General features: G+C 39.7%; 1 protein-coding gene across 1 annotated transcript in view; it reads right to left on the reverse strand.

Annotated features, from left to right (window-relative positions):
• Positions 1-442: 442 nt before the first annotated feature.
• Positions 443-22362, reverse strand: part of COL28A1 (collagen type XXVIII alpha 1 chain) — a 160136-nt gene continuing 138216 nt past the window's right edge. Inside the window, 2 exon segments of the mRNA XM_036862947.1 lie at positions 443-615; positions 13748-13886. Coding sequence (XP_036718842.1) covers positions 443-615; positions 13748-13886 — 312 coding nt within the window.

Below are 22362 nucleotides of genomic sequence, written 5' to 3' on the forward strand. Positions count from 1 at the left end.
GACTGAGGCAGGTGTGAGGGACTGGGGGAGCCAGGGGGGAGTGGGAGTGGTCTGGGGCAGAGGTTTCATCCGACATAATACATGCAAAGGAATTAATGGCAATCAGAACAACATTGCAGGTTGTGAAATAGATAGAACATGTGTGTTGAAGTTAAACAGCCCTGGGTCAGACCCTCCATCTTTGCCACTTTTTAGTTGGGTGATGTTTGAGAAGTTCCTAAATTTCTCAGAGCCTCAGTGTCTTCATCTGTAAAAATAGTTAATAATACTTACATCCTAGGGTGGTTGTAAGGATTTGACTATGTTTATAAATTGTCAATGTTCAGTATACACTCATATATGGTGTTTTATTTGTATTGGGTGAATATTGAAATTATAGAGATTCTTTCTAGGCTTGTAGATAGAGGCATAGATTTGACTCAGTACAGGGTGATTTACTTGCTCATCCTTGAATGCAGATTTCTTCACATTTCTTTTCACTGTTGAATCTATTTCCTGAGCCTTTAGAGCCACTGAACCAAAAGCGAGCACAGGAGTTGACCTGTTTGTCATAATACCATCGAACCACATATTCTCTACAGTTTCCTGGCTGTAGGGGTTCCAAACATCTAGGATCTAGAGTGAGAAAAGGATAGCATGTTATTATAAGTTTTTCTTTCACTGGAAAGTAAAAGCTTTAGGAAACTTATTCTCCATGCACACTAACACACCAACTAAAAAAGTATGGTTCTAAGTTAAGGACGGGTTCCTGAATACCTGACATATTTCCTCTACCACCTGAAACTCCACCATTAGATAGTCATTCCTTTGAAAACATAAAAGTTTTTGATCTTCATGAAACCCCATTAAAATGCATATTTTCCTGACAACGCTGTGAGCCTTGATTGGTTAATACTCTTGTGAGGATTAGTTGACAGGAGAAAGATAGGACTTCTTCATTTACTGTGGACTTGATTTGAAATCAAATTAGCACTTGGAATGAAGATGACTTTGGCCTTCCATACACATTCCCTCCAAGTTTGTTCATAGAAAGCACCACTATGATCACATGTGATTGTGCTTACTAAAGGAGGAAAATTCTTTTAAGTTACAAAAAAATGTAAAATAAAGGACTCTCTTTTTTTTTAATTGAAGTATAGTTGATTTACAATATTATATTAGTTTCAGGTGTACAGCATACTGATTCAGTATTTTTGCCGATCATACTCCATTATAGGTTATTATAAGATAATGGCTGTAATTCCCTGTGCTGTACAGTATACCCTTGTTGCTTATCAATTTTATACATAGTAGTTTGTATCTGTTAATCCCACACTCCTAAGTTGTCCCTCCTCCCTTCCTTCTCCCCTTTGGTAACTGCAAGTTTGTTTTCTATATCTGTGACTCTGTTTCTGTTTTGCATATATCAATACATACATTTGTATTATTTTGTAGAGTCCACATATAAGTGATATCATACAGTATTTGTCCTTCTTTGAATTACTTCACTAAGCATAGTATTCTCTAGGTCCATCCGTGTTGCTGCAAATGGCAGAATTTTGTTCTTTTTTATGGCTGAGTAGTATCCATCCACTGTATATATAGACCACGTCTTCTTGATCCAATCATCTGTTGATGGGTTGCTTCTATGTCTTGGCTATTGTAAACAGTACTGCTATGAACATTGAGGTGCATGTATCTTTTCTAATTAATGTTTCTGTTTTTTCCAGACATATACCCAGGAGTGGAATTGCTGGGTCATATGGTAGTTCTATTTTTAGTTTTTTCAGGAACCTCTATACTATTTTCCATAGTGGCTGCATCAACTTACATTCCCACCAACAGTGTACAAGAGTTCCCTTTTCTCCACGTTCTCTCTAACATTTGTTATTTGTAGACTTTTTAATGATAGCCATTCTGACAGGTGTGAGGTATATCTCATTGTGCTTTTGATTTACATTTCTCTAATAATTAGTAATTTTAAGCATCTTTTCATGTGCCATCTGTATGTCTTCCTTGGAGAAATGTCTATTCAGGTCTTCTGCCCATTTTTTGATTGAATTCTTTTTTTTTTTGGATACTGAGTTGTATGAGCTGTTTTATATTTTGGAATATTAATCTGTTGTCAGTGGTATCATTTGCAAATATTTTCTCCCATTCTGTAGGTTGTCTTTTCATTTTGTCTCAGGTTTTCTTTGCAGTGCAAAAGCTTTTAAGTTTAATTAGGTCCCATGTGTTTATTTTTGCTCTTATTTCTTTTGCCTTAGGAGACTGATCCAAGAAAACATTACTACTATTTATGTCAAAGAATGTTCTGCCTGTGTTCTATTCTAGGAGTTTTATAGTTTCAGGTCTTACATTTAGTTATTTAACTATTTTGAGTTTATTTTTGAGTTTATTTTTTTACATGGTGTGAGGAAATGTTCTAATCTCATTGTTTTACATGTGGCTGTCCATTTTTCCCAGTACCACTTGTTGAAGAGACTGTCTTTTCTCCATTGTGTTTCTTGTCTTCTTTGTCATAGATTAATTGATTGTACATGTGTGGGTTTATTTCTGGGTGCTCTATTCTCTTCCATTGATCTATGTGTCTATTTTTGTGCCAATACCACACTGTTATGATTACTGTAGCTTTGTAGTATAGTCTGAAGTCTGAGAGGGTTGTACCTCCAGCTTTGTTCTTTTTCCTCAAGATTGCTTTGGCAATTTGGGGTTTTTGTGGTTACATATGAATTTTAGGATTATTTGTTTTAGTTCTGTGAAAAATATCATGAGTATTTTGATAGGGATTGAATTAAATCTGTAGATTGCTTTGGGTACCATGGCCATTTTAACAATATTAATTCTTCCAATACAAGAACAAAAGATATCTTTCCATTTCTTTGTATCGTCTTCAATTTCCTTCATCCATGTTTTATAGTTTTCAGAGTGTAGGACTTTCACATCCTTGGTTAAGTTTATTCTTAGGTACTGTAATATTTTTGATACGATTTTAAACAAGATTTTTTTTTACTTTCAATTCTGATATTTCATTATTAGTATATAGACTCACAACAGATTTCCATATATTAATCTTGTATCCTGTAACCTTGCTGGATGTATTTATTAGTTCCAATAGTTTTTGTGAGGAGACTTTAGGGTTCTCTATAGAGAGTATTGTGTCATCTGCAAATACTGACAGTTTTCCTTCTTCCCTTCCAACTGGATACCCTTATTTCTTTTTCTTGCCTGATTGCTGTGGCTAGGACTTCCAATACTATGTTAAATAGAAGCAGTGAGAGTGGGCATCCTTGTTTGTTCCTGAATTTAGTGGAAAGGCTTCCAGATTTTCACCACTGAGTATGTGGGTTTGTCATAAATGGCCATTTTATTCTTTGTTTTCCAGTTGTGTTTATAGTTCTTCTCTGATCATTTATTCTTATTTGTGTTTCTCCCATTGTGGTTTGTGGTTTGATGATTTTCTTTTGTAGTATGCTTGGGTTCCTTTTTTTTTTTTTTTTTTTTTTTGGTGTATTAATTTCACTTTTTTTTTTTTAAACATCTTTATTGAAGTATAATTGCTTCACAATGGTGTGTTAGTTTCTGCTTTATAACAAAGTGAATCAGCTACACATATACACACGTTCCCATATCTCCTCCCTCCCGCATCTCCCTCCCTCCCACCCTCCCCATCCCACCCCCCCAGGCGGTCACAAAGCACCGAGCTGATCTCCCTGTGCTATGTGGCTGCTTCCCACTAGCTATCTATTTTACATTTGGTAGTGTATATATGTCCATGACACTCTCTCACCCTGTCACATCTCACCCCTCCCCCTCCCCATATCCTCAAGTCCATTCTTTAGTAGGTCTGTGTCTTTATTCCCATCTTGCCACTAGGTTCTTCATGACCTTTTTTTTTTTTCCTTAGATTCCATATATATGTGTTAGCATACTGTATTTGTTTTTCTCTTTCTGACTTACTTCACTCTGTATGACAGACTCTAACTCCATCCACCTCATTACAAATACCTCCATTTCATTTCTTTTTATGGCTGAGTAATATTCCATTGTATATATGTGCCACATCTTCTTTATCCATTCATCCGATGATGGACACTTAGGTTGCTTCCATGTCCTGGCTATTGTAAATAGAGCTGCAATGAACATTTTGGTACATGACTCTTTTTGAATTATGGTTTTCTCAGGGCATATGCCCAGTAGTGGGATTGCTGGGTCGTATGGTAGTTCTATTTTTAGTTTTTTAAGGAACCTCCATACTGTTCTCCATAGTGGCTATATCAATTTACATTCCCACCAACAGTGCAAGAGTGTTCCCTTTTCTCCACACCCTCTCCAGCATTTATTGTTTGTAGATTTTTTGATGATGGCCATTCTGACCAGTGTGAGATGATACCTCATTGTAGTTTTGATTTGCATTTCTCTAATGATTAATGATGTTGAGCATTCTTTCATGTGTCTGTTGGCCATCTGTATATCTTCTTTGGAGAAATGTCTATTTAGGTCTTCTGCCCATTTTTGGATTGGGTTCTTTGTTTTTTTGTTATTGAGCTGCATGAGCTGCTTGTAAATCTTGGAGATTAATCCTTTGTCAGTTGCTTCATTTGCAAATATTTTCTCCCATTCTGAGGGTTGTCTTTTTGTCTTGTTTATGGTTTCCTTTGCTGTGCAAAAGCTTTTAAGTTTCATTAGGTCCCATTTGTTTATTTGTGTTTTTATTTCCATTTCTCTAGGAGCTGGGTCAAAAAGGATCTTGCTGTGATGTATGTCATAGAGTGTTCTGCCTATGTTTTCCTCTAAGAGTTTGATAGTGTCTGGCTTTACACTTAGGTCTTTAATCCATTTTGAGTTTATTTTTGTGTATGGTGTCAGGGAGTGTTCTAATTTCATACTTTTACATGTACCTGTCCAATTTTCCCAGCACCACTTATTGAAGAGGCTGTCTTTTCTCCACTGTATATGCTTGCCTCCTTTATCGAAGATAAGGTGACCATATGTGCATGGGTTTATCTCTGGGCTTTCTATCCTGTTCCATTGATCTGTATTTCTGTCTTGATTACTGTAGCTTTGTAATATAGTCTGAAGTCAGGGAGCCTGATTCCTCCAGCTCCATTTTTCGTTCTCAAGATTGCTTTGGCTATTCGGGGTCTTTTGTGTTTCCATACAAATTGTGAAATTTTTTGTTCTAGTTCTGTGAAAAATGCCATTGGTAGTTTGATAGGGATTGCATTGAATCTGTAGATTGCTTTGGGTAGTAGAGTCATTTTCACAATGTTGATTCTTCCAATCCAAGAACATGGTATATCTCTCCATCTATTTGTATCATCTTTAATTTCTTTCATCAGTGTCCTATAATTTTCTGCATACAGGTCTTTTGTCTCCTTAGGTAGGTTTATTCCTAGATATTTTATTCTTTTTGTTGCAATGGTAAATGGGAGTGTTTTCTTAATTTCACTTTCAGATTTTCATCATTAGTATATAGGAATGCAAGAGATTTCTGTGCATTAATTTTGTATCCTGCTACTTTACCAAATTCATTGATTAGCTCTAGGAGTTTTCTGGTAGCAGTTTTAGGATTCTCTATGTATAGTATCATGTCATCTGCAAACAGTGACAGCTTTACTTCTTCTTTTCCGATTTGGATTCCTTTTATTTCTTTTTCTTCTCTGATTGCTGTGGCTAACACTTCCAAAACTATGTTGAATAATAGTGGTGAGAGTGGGCAACCTTGTCTTGTTCCTGATTTTAGTGGAAATGGTTTCAGTTTTTCACCATTGAGGACAATGTTGGCTGTGGGTTTGTCATATATGGCCTTTATTATGTTGAGGAAAGTTCCCTCTATGCCTACTTTCTGCAGGGCTTTTATCATAAATGGGTGTTGAATTTTGTCGAAAGCTTTCTCTGCATCTATTGAGATGATCATGTGGTTTTTCTCCTTCAATTTGTTAATATGATGTATCACGTTGATTGATTTGTGTATATTGAAGAATCCTTGCATTCCTGGGATAAACCCCACTTGATCATGGTGTATGATCCTTTTAATGTGCTGTTGGATTCTGTTTGCTAGTATGTTGTTGAGGATTTTTGCATCTATGTTCATCAGTGATATTGGCCTGTAGTTTTCTTTCTTTGTGACATCTTTGTCTGGTTTTGGTATCAGGGTGATGGTGGCCTCGTAGAATGAGTTGGGGAGTGTTCCTCCCTCTGCAATATTTTGGAAGAGTTTGAGAAGGATAGGTGTTAGCTCTTCTCTAAATGTTTGATAGAATTCGCCTGTGAAGCCATCTGGTCCTGGGCTTTTGTTTGTTGGAAGATTTTTAATCACAGTTTCAATTTCAGTGCTTGTGATTGGTCTGTTCATATTTTCTATTTCTTCCTGGTTCAGTCTCGATAGGTTGTGCATTTCTAAGAATCTGTCCATTTCTTCCAGGTTGTCCATTTTATTGGCATAGAGTTGCTTGTAGTAATCTCTCATGATCGTTTGTATTTCTGCAGTGTCAGTGGTTACTTCTCCTTTTTCATTTCTAATTCTGTTGATTTGAGTCTTCTCCCTTTTTCTCTTGATGAGTCTGGCTAATGGTTTATCAATTTTGTTTATCTTCTTGAAGAACCAGCTTTTAGTTTCATTGATTTTTGCTATTGTTTCCTTCATTTCTTTTTCATTTACTTCTGATCTGATCTTTATGATTTCTTTCCTTCTGCTAGCTTTGGGATTTTTTTGCTCTTCTTTCTCTAATTGCTTTAGGTGCAAGGTTAGGTTGTTTATTCGAGATGTTTCCTGTTTCTTGATGTAGGCTTGTATTGCTATAAACTTCCCTCTTAGCACTGCTTTTGCTGCATCCCATAGGTTTTGGGTCATCGTGTCTCCATTGTCATTTGTTTCTAGGTATTTTTTGATTTCCCCTTTGATTTCTTCAGTGATCACTTCGTTATTAAGTAGTGTATTGTGTAGCCTCCATGTGTTTGTATTTTTTACAGATCTTTTCCTGTAATTGATATCTAGTCTCATAGTGTTGTGGTCGGAAAAGATACTTGATATGATTTCAATTTTCTTAAATTTACCAAGGCTTGATTTGTGACCCAAGATATGATCTATCCTGGAGAATGTTCCATGAGCACTTGAGAAAAATGTGTATTCTGTTGTTTTTGGGTGGAATGTCCTATAAATATCAATTAAGTCCATCTTGTTTAATGTATCATTTAAAGCTTGTGTTTCTTTATTTTCATTTTGGATGATCTGTCCATTGGTGAAAGTGGGGTGTTAAAGTCCCCTACTATGCTTGTGTTATTGTCGATTTCCCCTTTTATGGCTATTAGTATTTGCCTTATGTATTGAGGTGCTCCTATGTTGGGTGCATAAATATTTACAATTGTTATATCTTCCTCTTGGATCGACCCCTTGATCATTATATAGTGTCCTTCTTTGTCTCTTGTAATAGTCTTTATTTTAAAGTCTATTATGTCTGATATGAGAATTGCTACTCCAGCTTTCTTTTGATTTCCATTTGCATGGAATATCTTTTTCCATCCCCTCACTTTCAGTCTGTAAGTGTCTCTAGGTCTGAAGTGGGTCTCTTGTAGACAGCATATATATGGGTCTTGTTTTTGTATCCATTCAGCCAGCCTGTGTCTTTTGGTGGGAGCATTTAATCCATTTACATTTAAGGTAATTATCGATATGTATGTTCCTATTCCCATTTTCTTAAATATTTTGGGTTTGTTATTGTAGGTGTTTTCCTTCTCTTGTGTTTCTTGCCTAGAGAAGTTCCTTTAGCATTTGTTGTAAAGCTGGTTTGGTGGTGCTGAACTCTCTCAGCTTTTGCTTGTCTGTAAAGGTTTTAATTTCTCCATCAAATCTGAATGAGATCCTTGCTGGGTAGAGTAACCTTGATTGTAGGTTTTTCTCCTTCATCACTTTAAGTATATCCTGCCACTCTCTTCTGGCTTGCAGAGTTTCTGCTGAAAGATCAGCTGTTAACCTTATGGGGATTCCCTTGTGTGTTATTTGTTGTTTTCCCCTTGCTGCTTTTAATATGTTTTCTTTATATTTAATTTTTGATAGTTTGATTAATATGTGTCTTGGCGTGTTTCTCCTTGGATTTATCCTGTATGGGACTCTCTGTGCTTCCAGGACTTGATTAACTATTTCCTTTCCCATATTAGGTAAGTTTTCAACTATAATCTCTTCAAATATTTTCTCAGTCCCTTTCTTTTTCTCTTCTTCTTCTGGGACCCCTATAATTCGAATGTTGGTGCGTTTAATATTGTCCCAGAGGTCTCTGAGACTGTCCTCAGTTCTTTTCATTCTTTTTTCTTTATTCTGTTCCGCAGCAGTGAATTCCACCATTCTGTCTTCCAGGTCACTTATACATTCTTCTGCGTCAGTTATTCTGCTATTGATCCCGTCTAGAGTATTTTTAATTTCATTTATTGTGTTTTTCATCATTGCTTGGTTCCTCTTTAGTTCTTCTACATCCTTGTTAAATGTTTCTTGCATTTTGTCTATTCTATTTCCAAGATTTTGGATCATCTTTACTATCATTATTCTGAATTCTTTTTCAGGTAGACTGCCTATTTCCTCTTCATTTGTTAGGTCTGGTGGGTTTTGACCCTGCTCCTTCACCTGCTGTGTGGTTTTTTGTCTTCTCATTTTGCTTATCTTACTGTGTTTGGGGTCTCCTTTTCACAGGCTGCAGGTTCGTAGTTCCCGTTGTTTTTGGTATCTGTCCCCAGTGGCTAAGGTTGGTTCAGTGGGTTGTGTAGGCTTCCTGGTGGAGGGGACTAGTGCCTGTGTTCTGGTGGATGAGGTTGGATCTTGTCTTTCTGGTGGGCACGTCCACGTCTGGTGGTGTGCTTTGGGGTGTCTGTGGCCTTATTATGTTTTTAGGCAGCCTCTCTGCTAATGGATGGGGCTGTGTTCCTGTCTTGCTAGTTGTTTGGCATAGGGTGTCCAGCACTGTAGCTTGCTGGTCGTTGAGTGAAGCTGGGTCTTGATGTTGAGATGGAGATCTCTGAGAGATTTTTCGCTGTTTGGTATTACGTGGAGCTGGGAGGTCTCTTGTGGACCAGTGTCCTGAAGTTGGCTCTCCCACCTCAGAGGCACAGCCCTGATGCCTGGCTGGAGCACCAAGAGCCTTTCATCCACACGGCTCAGAATAAAAGGGAGAAAAAAATAGAAAGAAAGAAAGAAAGAGGATAAAATAAAATAAAATAAAGCTATTATAATAAAAAATAAGGAAAAAAATTTTTCAGAGTAAATGTATTCAGAAAAAATTTTTTTTTTAATTTTTAATAATAGATTTATTAATTTTTTATAGTAAAAAATAAGAAAAAATATTAAGAAAAATTTATTAAGAAAAAAATTTTTTAATTTTTTAAAATAAAAAATATGAAAAAACTTATTAAAATTTTTTTTAATTTCTAAAAATAGAAAATAAGGAAAAATTATTAAGAAAACATTTATTAGGAAAATAAAATTTTTTAAGTAAAAACAGAAAAAAAAAAAAAAAAAAACCACAGACGGACCTAACCCTAGGACTAATGGTGAAAGCAAAGCTATACAGACAAAATCTCACCCAGAAGCATACACATATACACTCACAAAAAAAGGAAAAGGGGAAAAATTAATATATCCTGCTCCCAAAGTCCACCTCTTGAATTTGGGATGATTTGTTGTCTATTCAGGTATTCAACAGATGCAGGCACATCAAGTTGTTTGTGGAGCTTTAATCCGCTGCTTCTGAGGCTGCTGGGAGAGATTTCCCTTTCTCTTCTTAGTTTGTACAGCTCCTGACGTTCAGCTTTGGATTTGGACCCGCCTCTGCATGTAGGTCGCCTGAGGGTGTCTGTTCCCCGCCCAGACAGACTGGGGTTAAAGGAGCAGCTGATTCAGGGACTCTGGCTCACTCAGGCCGGGGGGAGGGAGGGGTACAGAGGAGGCAGGGCGAGCCTTCGGCGGCAGAGGCCGGCGTGACGTTGCAGCAGCCTGAGGCGCGCAGTGCATTCTCCCGGGGAAGTTGTCACCGGATCACGGGAGCCTGGCAGTGGCGAGCTGCACCGGCTCCCGGGAGGGGCAGTGTGGAGAGTGACCTGTGCTCGCACACAGGCTTCTTGGTGGCGGCAGCAGCAGCCTTAGCGTCTCCTGCCCGTCTCTGGGATCCGCGCTGATAACCGCGGCTCGCGCCCGTCTCTGGGGTCCGCACTGATAGCCGCGGCTCGCGCCCGTCTCTGGAGTTCATTTAGGCGGCGCTCTGAATCCCCTCTCTTTGCGCGCCGCGAAACAGAGAGGCAAGAAAAAGTCTCTTGCCTCTTCGGCAGCTGCAGACTTTTTCCCGGACTCCCTCCTGGCTAGCACTGAAGCCCGAGCCTCAGCTCCCAGCCCCCGCCCGCCCCGACGGGTGAGCAGACAAGCCTCTCGGGCTGGTGAGTGCTGGTCGGCACCGATCCTCCGTGCGGGAATCTCTCCGCTTTGCCCTCCGCACCCCTGTGGCTGCGCTCTCCTCCGTGGCTCCGAAGCTTCCCGCCTCCGCCACCCGCAGTCTCTGCCCACGAAGGGGCTTCCTAGTGTGTGGAAACCTTTCCTCCTTCACAGCTCCCTCCCACTGGTGCAGGTGCCGTCCCTATTCTTTTGTCTCTGTTATTTCTTTTTTCTTTTGCCCTACCCAAGTACGTGGGGAGTTTCTTGCCTTTTGGGAGGTCTGACGTCTTCTGCCAGCGTTCAGTGGGTGTTCTGTAGGAGCAGTTCCACGTGTAGATGTATTTCTACTGTATCTGTGGGAAGGAAGGTGATCTCCGCGTCTTACTCTTCCGCCATCTTGCCCCTCCTCCTCTGGGTTCCTTTATCTCAACATTTCTTTTAGGGTAGGTTTAGTATTGCTTAATCTTTTAGTTTTTGCTTGTCTGAGAAATTCTTTATCTCTCCTTCTATTCTAAATGATAATCTTGCTGGGTAGAGTATCCTAGGTTGTGGGTTTTCCCTTTCAGCAGTCTGAATACATCATGTCACTCCCTTCTGGCCTGCTAACTTTCTGCAGAGAAATCAGATGATAGCCTTATGGGGATTCCCTTGTACATGACTCTCTGTTTTTTCCTTTCTGCCTTTAGAATTCTCTCTTTAACTTTTGCTATTTTAATTATATGTCTTGGTGTGGGTCTGTTGGGGTTCATCTCGTTTGGGATCCTCTATGCTTCCTGTACCTGGATATCTGTTTCCTTCTTCAGATCTGGGAATTTTTCAGCAATAATCTCATCAAATGCATTTTTGATTCCCTTCTCTCTGTCTTCTCCTTTTGATACAAATGTAGGCACGTTTGTTGTTATCCCAGAGATCTTGCATGTTGCACTTGTTTTTGTTTGTTTTGTTTTGTTTTTTGTCATTCTATTGTTCTGATTGAGTGATTTCCATTCTTCTGTCTTCCAGATCACTTATGTGTCCGTCTGTGTCATTTATTCTGCTATTCATTGCTTCTGGAGTATTCTTTATCTCAGATACTGAATTATCTATGTTTGATTGGGTCTTTCTATTTTCTAGTTCCTTATTAAAATGATCTGTGTTTAGATCATTTCTCTTCCCAATTCAGTTGGCATTTTTATTACCAATGATTTGAATTCTTTATCTGGTAAGTTGCTTATTTCTGTTTCATTGTTTTTTCATGGGTTTTCTCTTTTGCTCTTTCAGTTGAGAGTAGTTCCTCTGCCTTTTCATTTCACTTAAGTTTCTCTGTGTCTATGAACCTAGATGAAACAGTTAGCTATTTTGGTTTGGAAGGGATGGTCTTATGTGGGAGTGTCCCTATGCTGTGTGCATGTGCCCACTGCCTTTGGTAGGAGAGCTGGATTTGATGTGGATGCCAGCCATGTCTTTCCTCAGGGTGTGCTGGCAGCTGTCACCTTGGTAGGGGATGGGGCTGGAGGTGGAGGAGCTAGAGCTGGAGCTGTGTGTGAGGCAGGACGTCCTCTCTGCTCAGTGGTTGTCACTGGCCTTGGGTCTGCTCCCAAGTTGCTGGAGTGGAAGCCCCGAGGGTCAGGCTTGAGCTGACTCTTCTCCCTTAAAGTGTGTGTTTTTCCTTCTCCTCACTCTGGGATCTTTGCCCCCAAAGGAGGGGAGTGCTGAAGCAAGTAGTGCTCGTGGGCTTACAGAGTTCGGCTCAGATGCACCCCATGATCCTGTCTTTTCACTTGTTTCACTTGTGGCCACCCCAGATCTAGTGCTAGGCTGTAGCATGGAGTGAGTGGGGCCAGAATGTTCCTTCAGCTTGGGCTGGGTCATGCAGCAAGGTGGTCATGGGCTGCCACTTGAATACACGCCAACAATGGCTGCCTCCATGAAGGGCTCTCTTTATATCACAATTTTCTTTTAAGAAGATCAGCTTTTTTAAAAATAAATTCATTTATTTTATTTATTTACTTTTGGCTGCTTTGGTTCTTTGTTGCTGTGTGCGGCTTTCTCTAGTTGCGGCGAGCGTGGGCTACTCTTCGTTGCAGTGCCTGGGCTTCTCATTGCGGTGGCTTCTCTTGTTGCAGAGCATGTGCTCTAGGTGCATGGGCTTCAGTAGTTGTGGCAAGCGGGCTCAGTAGTTGTGGCTCAGGGCTCTAGAGCACAGGCTCAGTAGTTGTGGCGTCCGGGCTTAGTTGCTCCACAGCATGTGGGATCTTCGCGGACCAGGGCTCGAACCTGTGTCCCCTGCATTGGCAGGCGGATTCTTAACCACTGCACCACCAGGGAAGCCCAAAAGATCAGCTTTTACAGGACAATAAAAACATGACCTTCTAATGTCAGTTTACGAATATGTTTCAGAAACACTTCCACTATCCAAAAAAATAAAAAATAAAGCTAATTAGAGTTTCAACAATAAAGCTATTTGTTAAATCCCTTTTTATTTCATGTTTGTCCTTAGTGCCTTGATTATTATTTCTTACTGAGGAACTTATACCAAGGTGAGAAAATTCCCAAAAAAGACCAAATAGATACTTGCTGCCTGACACTTGTGTTCTGTGTGACAGTTTACATGCCATAAGCTTCATTTCTCAATAGCAAAATAAGCCCTTTCTCCATCTGCCATAATCATTTCCCCAGATTTGGATTATGTCTCAATTCACTTATTTGCTAAAACTGACCTCTAAATTTACCTTTTCGGCCAAATGGAAGGGAGCAAGTGGATTCTCGCTACCTCCACTCTTTAAAAACAATAACTGAATAATGTATATTGTTATCAAGCCAATCTAAGCTGCTTTGGGCAAGGATGTTGTCTCTCTTGCATGTTCTTCACAAATGTGTATGTAATGATTAATTTCTATAGACATTAACTCCATAGAAAATATGCTGATGAATTGGAATCTAGATTCTAGCTTCTTTTTCTTTCTTCCAACCAGGGGTCAAAAATTCAAATGTCTACATGTGTGAAGGCTTCATGTAAGACAATAGGGAGTGGTAAGAGCTACTGCAAACATGAGAGCAATATCCTCTCTAAAGGCTTTCAAATTTTAAAATAACAATAAACACTATAAGAGCTTTAAATTTTTTGATTGACCAAGTTTGTTCCAACAACCAGCCAGTTTTCTAATTCTATATATAATAAAATGAAAAGTGTCTTTTGTCCTCCCTGTTTAGAGTCAAAACATGTTCTCTCTGGATGAGATTTTAGAGACCATCCTTTCTGTGCCTTCTTGATATTATAGATACAAAAGCTAATGGGCAGAAATCTCTTACCTTTGTGCACAAACTTTTCTCGCTCTGAGTTCAAAATGGGACTTTGAGCTCTGGTTTCCAGACCCTCTGCCTGATCCTCAGGGGACCTGAGCAATGGCCCCTGGGTGGTGGCAGCCTCAGATGATGGAGTGGCAGCAAGGCTGGCAGCCCAGGTGGGCTCTGAAGGCTCATTCTCTTTGTCCTGGGCTCCAGAGACACTGACCTATACAAAAAATTCACAGTTTTGAATCTGGTGATATCAAGTCAAAAAAGCTACTTTGCTTTGGGGAACACTTAAAGAAAAGTTTCTCCCCAATTCTTCAATATTAATTATTTCAGTAAAAGCTCACGAAACGATGCCTCTCCCCTATGTCAGACGTTCCTGAATACCTAAGTTATGGATTTTCTGACCACCTCGTGGTCACACACATTTTTCCCACTGCCAGGCACAAATGCTGTAGTGCTGGGCCTTTCAGAGAGATCTACCTGCAGGGTACAAAAGATGTGAGTTTGGGAGGAGTTCATCTTCATCCTTTTCTTAGTCAGTTGTATGAGGAGGGAAAATAACCAATAATTTCTTTGACCTTTTTTTTTTTTAATGGCCTTTTCCTCTCTGTTTTCTAAAACTAGAGAACTTAATATATTCCAAAATATCTACCATGAATTCCACCAATGTTGAGATTGGGAATTGAAGTGACAGAGGACAATAATACTGTTAAAATAAAAACAATAGCAGTCACTTCTCATCTCATCCTATTATCTGGACCCCAGCAAATGTCAAATGCTGCAGGATGCTTAGCTTCTAAGAAGTTCTGAGAAATGTATGCTAGCTAAGGGATAAAGGATTATAATATCAAAAGCAAGTTTTCTGAACTAAGATCTCCAAGTTTCATCTAAATTTATGATATGTAATGAAACAAGGAAGAAAATGTGTTTGGCTTAAAAACTTAAAAAAAAGTCACATCAGTTATTCTTGACTACAGTTGCCAGGAGCTAGGACAATCTTTTATGGGTCCAATTAAGTTCTTTTTCTTTTTCCTTGGACCCCAGCTACATGAGGTTGAATCGATAATTCATTTCAGTCCTAGCACAGTGTGGTCATTTATCGTCGCAAGGCCCTCTCTTGTTTGTTTGCTTTTGTTTATTTATTTAAATAGGCAAATCTGTGAACTAGGTAAAGTCATTTTTGATGCTTCCTCACCTGTGGTTCCTGTCATCTTATGACCAAAGCCAGCTGTCATCATTAGCTGCTCTCTGCCATCTAAACTGTTCCACTGCTTTTGATTCTGTACACACACACACACACACACACACACACATACAATGTGGAAGAGCTAGCTAACTCTATTACTCATCTATGTATATTTTTACAATAATTAAATGATTATCAGAGCAAATATTTCCATTGGGACTGGTCTGGTTATCAGCCTATACAAAGGGCACTCAATTCAAATACAGTAGTGATGTTTCATTAACCCCAAACACATCTTTTGGTACAAATGGAGGTAGATCTGTGGGTCAGTTGGCATTCCTCTTTCTTTCAGAATGATCCTGTATATACAGATGATGATTTGAATATGAATTTTGTTATATTCATAGAACTACAGAATTTTAAGTTTAGAGGAAACATTTATCAGTACTTCATTTTCTATGGAGGAATCTGAAGCTCCAAATAATTAATAATTAATAATCTAAAGCTTCCCGCAAATTATTGGTAAGTTAGTGGCAAAATTAGAAATGTCCTTTTCAGGAAAGAAATACTGTTTTGTTTTGTTTTTTTGCTTGCTCATATTTCATTTTAAGCAAAAAATAAGTTAAAAGAAAAGCTTGACTGAGGAGTAGCTTATCAAACATAAAAAAGACAACAGGCGTTATGGCTACACTTGAGATATACTGTCAGGTGAGAATATTCCTTTGCAGAAGTTCACTGGGCAGCATGGTTCTCTTAAAGGAATTAACTCAGCCTCTAAATAGCCATCTTGTTCAAGTCTTAAGGTCTCATAAGTCATTCTTTACCTCTTGTAAGTTTAGGAGTGTATGTTTTCTTTCTCAATCACGTCATTATTTGGGAATTTTTTTTAAATAAATTTATTTATTTATTTATTTATGGCTCTGTTTGGTCTTTGTTGCCGTGCGCAGGCTTTCTCTAGTTGTGGCAAGCGGGGGCTGCTCTTCATTGCGGTGCCCGGGCTTCTCATTGCGGTGGCTTCTCTTGTTGTGGAGTGCAGGCTCTAGGTGCGTGGGCTTCAGTAGTTATGGCACATGGGCTCAGTAGTTGTGGTGCACGGGCTTAATTGCTCCGTGGCATGTAGGATCTTCCCGGACCAGGGCTCGAACCCGTGTCCCCTGCATTGGCAGGCGGATTCTTAACCACTGCGCCACCAGGGAAGCCCTATTTGGGAATTTTGACTACTAGAACATTATACCTCAGGTTCTAGAACAAGTGAAATTTTTTTTTTCATAAATGAGAATAATTTTATCTTTTGGCTCCATGAGATTTCAGTTTATTTAAGCAAATATATAATTATATTATGTATAGTTTACATAATACATAATTATATATTATAGTTTGCCATTTTTATAATTTTCTAATTACAAAAGCAAACATGTTCATTGAAGGGAATTTACAAAATCTGAACAAGCAACAGGAAGAAACTAGAAATCACAAGTGATTCCACCTCCCAGAAATAATTGTTGTTGATACTCGGGTGGTTTTTTCCCCAGTCTTTTTTCTATATGCATATATATTTTTTAACAAAATATATACTGTATGTTTGGTTTTCTGGGTTTTTTTAATTTAATATGTTCCCATATATTTTACTGTGACTCTATAACACCATTTTGAATACAGAATATACATAACTACAATAGCGTTTTTTAACATTTAATTTACTTGCTTTTTTTTTTTTCTGTAGAAACCACATTGCTCATTCTGGTCAAAGAACACACATATTTGAGCCTTGTGAGACAAAGTTTTACCAATGTGTACTTTCACCAGTAAGTGTCTTCCCTTAAGCTATCACCATTTATGAGACATTATGATTGGAAAAAGAGATCAAGTTTGATGGGTCAAAAATCCTCCAACTGATCTACCTATAGCCCCACCAGTCTGCTTCCTCCCCATGTTTGTAACCCCACGTCCCACTCCTCCCAGCACACCCTGCTACGCTTTCATTCCTTCCTCTTCCTCACGCTGCCTCTGGCTCTCAGAGTCAGTCCTCCCACCACCGCCCAGGAAAAGTTCGTCCCCAGCAGCAGAACCTTCCCCAGGGACCGAGTCAGTACTAAGGCCCCCCTTCCAGAAGGGGCATGGTACCTCTGCTGCTCCGTACTTGGCCCTGACCATGCAGAAGTTAACCTGTAAGCCTATCCTCTCAATCATTTCTGGTTTCACATGTGTAAATATCACTTTCCTGATAAGACAAATTAAGCCATGCCACATTTCTCTCTCTTGCTTTTTCTTCTTCCTTCCTGCCTTTTCTTCTTTATTTAAAATCTTTATAGCGTGGAGGAGGAAATATTTGCCACTGGGTAAATTCAGAATGGGTCAGAGAGAAAGACAGAAAGAGGGAGAGAGAGGGAGATAGGGGGACACTTTGGATTCATTATTCAATTCCTCTAGGCTTTATTATTTTATTGGCCATGCCACACAGCATGCGGAATCTTAGTTCCCAGACCAGCGATCGAACCCGCTCCCCCTGAAGTGGAAGCAGTGAGCAGTCCTAACCACTGGACTCCCAGAGAATTCTCTCCTCTAGGCTTTAATGTCATCATTTTAAAATAGGAAAGGATTAGCCCCAAACCTACCTTCCAACTCTGAAAGTGGGATATAAGCCGCCCCAAACTTTACTGGCAGAATACACACCGAATTCATGATAGTGGCTGCTTCTGGAGAGAGGAGGAGGAGGAGGAGGAGGAAGAGACTCTGAAGGAGAATAGCAAGGACTCTAAGTTTATCTGAAGCAACCAGTGATGAACAGAGGGAAACACCAGTTATGTCTGGGTGGTGGGCACTCCAGTGTTTGCTATATGTGTTCTCTGTTTTGTTTTTTTTTTTTTATAAATCTTAAACCTAAACACAACAGGCTGCCTATCAGCTCTGCACACTTCTGCTCTCCCCACATTGGCCTGCCTTGGAGGAGACGAATGGCCCCAGCTCCGAGCAGGGCTCACACAGTAAAACACAGCAGAGGAGCCAGGCCATGAGGGGCCGACACCTGGAGGCCGGGCTGTTCTGTGCAGCTGGACAGGCAGATATGTTATGCTCAGTCCCTTCTAGCCTTAGAGCAGATCTTTAAGGGGAGAAAACAGATTTCAAGCAGCATCCAAGAACGTGAGTGTATGACTTAAAGGAGGATAACTAAATAGGTGCCACACAGTTCTAGAAGGTCCTTTGGTTTCTGATTTCCGAACATTTTCCTCATAACTCATTACCCAGAACCTTGCATATATTGCAGACAAGCTCTTTAAACTTGACCTCCCGTCTTCCCTGGATGAGTGCTGATGATCATGAGTATTAGCCCATGTGCTCAGACTTAGCTTTTCCCAGCACTGCAGGGCCACGTTTCTCCCAGTCAGCTGTGGGGATTCTGCTCCTGCCAGCTGGGGCACTGCCAGGGCCTTCAAGGTGCCTGGCTTCGCAGGTTCTGACCTTGATTGCCGCTTCCCAGATGATAACACTTCTTTGCCAGGTCTCTCAGCGCTCAAGCACTTAAGCTGAATGCTCTCCATTTGCATTTAAGGTTGCTGAGGACTGTCAGGAACACCTTGAGTTTGGGCTGCACCTCCCCTGATCGCCTGCAACTTTCCTAGAGGGAAACTGCAAGATTTTATTCCGTTTAAACCCTCTCATACATTAGTATAACGTTCTCCATTCTGGCATTGCCCAGTAAAGGTTTTTGACTGTTCTAATCACATACTTTTACAAAAGGAAGAATCTTCTGGTAATAATCCCTTATTTTACAAATGAGGACATGGAAACCTTAAGAAACAGGTGATTCACCCAATGCCAGGCAGCTGTCAGATCTCATTTCTAAGATGTCATTCACTGTGAAATACACTATAAATTTTAAGTTTATAAAAAGACCACAGCATACTAAGCAGATGCATACCAATCTCTGAAATAATAAAGTAGGAAAAGTATAAATTCTGGGGACAAGGAAATAAAGGATTTAGCTTTAGCATTGAGACTACAAGCCAAGTTTCCTGACTTCCAGATCTGGGATATTTTTTCTTGATCACTTTGCAATATGTTATTTTTTTTCTTCTCCCTAAGAGAGGAACATCTTACATTCTAAGGCTAATAAGTCTATGATTAGCAATATATGAGGCTTCCACAGACACATCACCTGGCAATACTAATAATTCATTGTTATGCAGTTTATCAAGAAGTATTTGAGGTTTTTTTGACTACCACAATGAGAAAGTATTAATTCTACTTTATAAACAAATTATTGTATTGACCAATATAACTATATCTGTGTATGTGGCTTAGTCAAGGCCACTTACAAATAATTAGGTCTGATTTCAGGAAATCAACTTAATTTTCGTGTCAGTGGAGGAAATAAACTAGTATTAGGCTTAGTCCCAAGTCTTTTGAAAGTTTAAAAAGTCCATGTATTTTGAAAGTATTGATTATGGACTTTGAATAGGCTACTTCATTCAATAGTGAGTATAATATGATGGAGCAACCTATAAAATTTTACTTGAATATGACATAAGGAGAGAATATAGATGTACTCAAATATTTGTGTCTCTTTCCTAATCTGTCATGGATACTCAGTACCAAGTTAAAACATAGGCCATAGTACTAAAGACAGGTTTTTAAGAAAATTCAGCCAAAATGGAATCATATATATGATAAATAATTCAATGATGTTATTTTTAAAAGAGCAAAAAAATAAAATGACACTATCAGCAAGTAATGGATAAGCTGAAGAGGATATAGAAAAGAGAGACGGGATAAGAGTTTTGAGACCATATTATTAAATACTGATAAGAAATGATGAGGCCCTGATCTAAAGTAGTAGAGGTATTGAGGAGGAGAAAGGAACTGAGAGCATAGATCGAGGGATGATAAGAACAGACCAAAGACCACAGTACCAACAAGTGGGGACGATACAGTGAGAACAGAGCTACAGGTGTATCCTAGATTTCTCGCCAGGTACCCGGCTGGTTGGAGGGACCACACCCCTAGGAAGGAAATCTGGAGGATCAGCATGGTGAACGTATTCCATGTTGAATGCCTGCGGGGCGCCCAGAAGAAGATGTGCACAGACAATCAAAATGTGGATCTGGGACCCAGGAGAAAGGTCTGGATTGGGAGGGCAGATTTGAGAGTTAGCACACGTGGCTTTGGAACTCAGAAAGAGGATATGGAACAAGAAGAGAAGCAGGCTAAGGACAAATCTCAGAAAAATTGAGTTTAATGTTAAGGGGTAAACAGAGAAAGAAAAAACCCAAAAGCAATTGAGAAAGAATGCTCAGAAGAAGGACAAGGAGAGAGACGACTTGCAAAATCAGAAATAAGCAGCGGCGCGGTGATATATGCAAAAGAGAGATTAGGTAAGAATATGGCAATAAGGATTTGGCAATCAAAGGGTTGTTGGTGACTTTTCCAGCTGAGCTTCAGGGGCATATTGGAGGCAGCAGCCTGACTTCAGAGGGTTTCCCAGGGGAACAGAAGTGAGGAAACAGTGAGAGCCAGAGGGAGATGGAGAGAAGGAGAGTGAGGGTGCATGTGTGGTTGTGAGGGGCAGAGACAGCAGAGACTGGCCTGTGGAATAACTTTATTATACAAACATAGAGATAGGACAGTAGCAAAAGGGACATGTAAACTAAGAGAGGGTTTGGGAATTTTTGAGATGGGAGAGCCTGAAGCCTATTTCCTGACTCTACAGAAAGAGTCAGAAGTGTCGGCAGGAAAGGGTATCACAGGGAAGGAAGATCCTGGTCTTGGAAGAGGCAGAAGGGAATGGCCTCAGAGCACAGTAGGGGACAAGCAGGTGTCACATCAGAGTTGAGGACAGAGCCCATGGTCACGTCTGAGGATGAAGGGACACATCCAATTCCATTATCAAGGCAGAACCTGCCTAGGGCTCCGGTTCTCGAAGAAATTGCCAGTGGAACCCTGGTTTCACAAGTGGCTCTCTTTAGATGGATCTTGAGATGGAGTAAGAACACATAAGGGTTGTGGGGCATTGAGAGTAAGAGATGGAAGAGATAGAAAAACTGAAAATGGAGATGGAGATCTTTGAGCAGCTTGTGTGATAATGCAAGGAGGGGAGAAATGCGGCCAGTGGAATGGGGACCAGGGATAGGGTCTCACTAAAAGAGAGGATGGACAAAGAGAGGGCAGGACAGCCAGCAAAGTCCGCCTGCTGTGTTAGTTTTCTGTAATTTACATCTATACAGAACATCCATTTCTTCCATAGAAGAAATGCATGCTCGGCTTAAGGCTGGCATTGGACTGTACATCAGGACCATATTAAATAGAAGGAGGGGACTCTGAGCTCCCCCTTGGCCTCCACCACGCCTCTCCACCTCATGCAGGAGCTACTCAGAGGGACTCTTCCCACACCAGCTCGGCTGTCACCTTCACTATGTTGCTGTGGAATCACTCCTCATAGGAATCCCACAGCCTCCTTTCTGCAGAGAGAAAAAAAATCTCTGCTGCCAGTTATCTAAGTTATTTGCAATCTGGGGACAATTTTTCATAATACAAAAAAGCACCTTTATGGAAAGGGTAGACAGGGCTTCTTTCCTTTCTGCTCTTTCAAGGGGGGAAGAAATCTGCAATACTTTTACAAGAAACTGGCTTCAGTGAATAAACACTCTTTGCATTGACATTAATTATGAATACATTTAGAATGACAAAAAGTGACTTCATACATGAAATCCATATACTCATTTGCCTAATGGGCTGTTACTGGATATAGCCACTTGGTCTGATTAAATGTTTACTTGATTTAATTGCCCTCTTCCCATTTATATCTGGGAAATCTTTCCCCAACTGGCCACACCCAGAATGAATAAAGGAACATCAAGTACCAACATTGTTAGTCCCATAAAAGATAAGGATTTTTTTATGTATACAATCTTGTTAATGATAGTATAGTTGATGCCTTTCACGGAAGGAAATCTTCAGATTTCTTTTTCTAACAGTTGGTATAGCCTTGGTTTGGTCCATAAGTATTTATTGAGCATCTACTGTGTGCAAAATGAAGCACAGTTTTAGGTCCTGAGAGACACAAAGTTTAATTAGACACAGATGTCCTCAAGGAATTTAAATCCATTAGGAAAGTTAAGGTACATACAAAAATAAGTATTAACAATGTTAAAATGTGATAAATTCCAGAAGAAAGTATAAACTATCCTGAGATTTCAGGAAAGAGGCAGAATAGAATGGATGTACACGTTTAGCTTCTCAAGACTGGCCTGAAAAGGCAACAGAGCTGGGATTGCCAAAGCATTATGAATTTAGCGGAACCTGGGAAATCCTTCTGCTTTCCATATTTCCCAATACATCTGTTTGTAGATGTACAGTGTACATCATGTTCATTCCACAACTAGATAAAATAGTTCAAATGCACATCCTTCTTGACTTAAATCAACCCATTGGCTTAGATTTCTCACAAAAGTGTAATAACTGATATCAGATTTTCCCCTAAAAACAGATTTTGATAGAAAGGAGAGGAAGA

The sequence above is a fragment of the Balaenoptera musculus genome, chromosome 9 (assembly GCF_009873245.2).
Source record: "Balaenoptera musculus isolate JJ_BM4_2016_0621 chromosome 9, mBalMus1.pri.v3, whole genome shotgun sequence".
Classification (NCBI taxonomy): domain Eukaryota; kingdom Metazoa; phylum Chordata; class Mammalia; order Artiodactyla; family Balaenopteridae; genus Balaenoptera; species Balaenoptera musculus.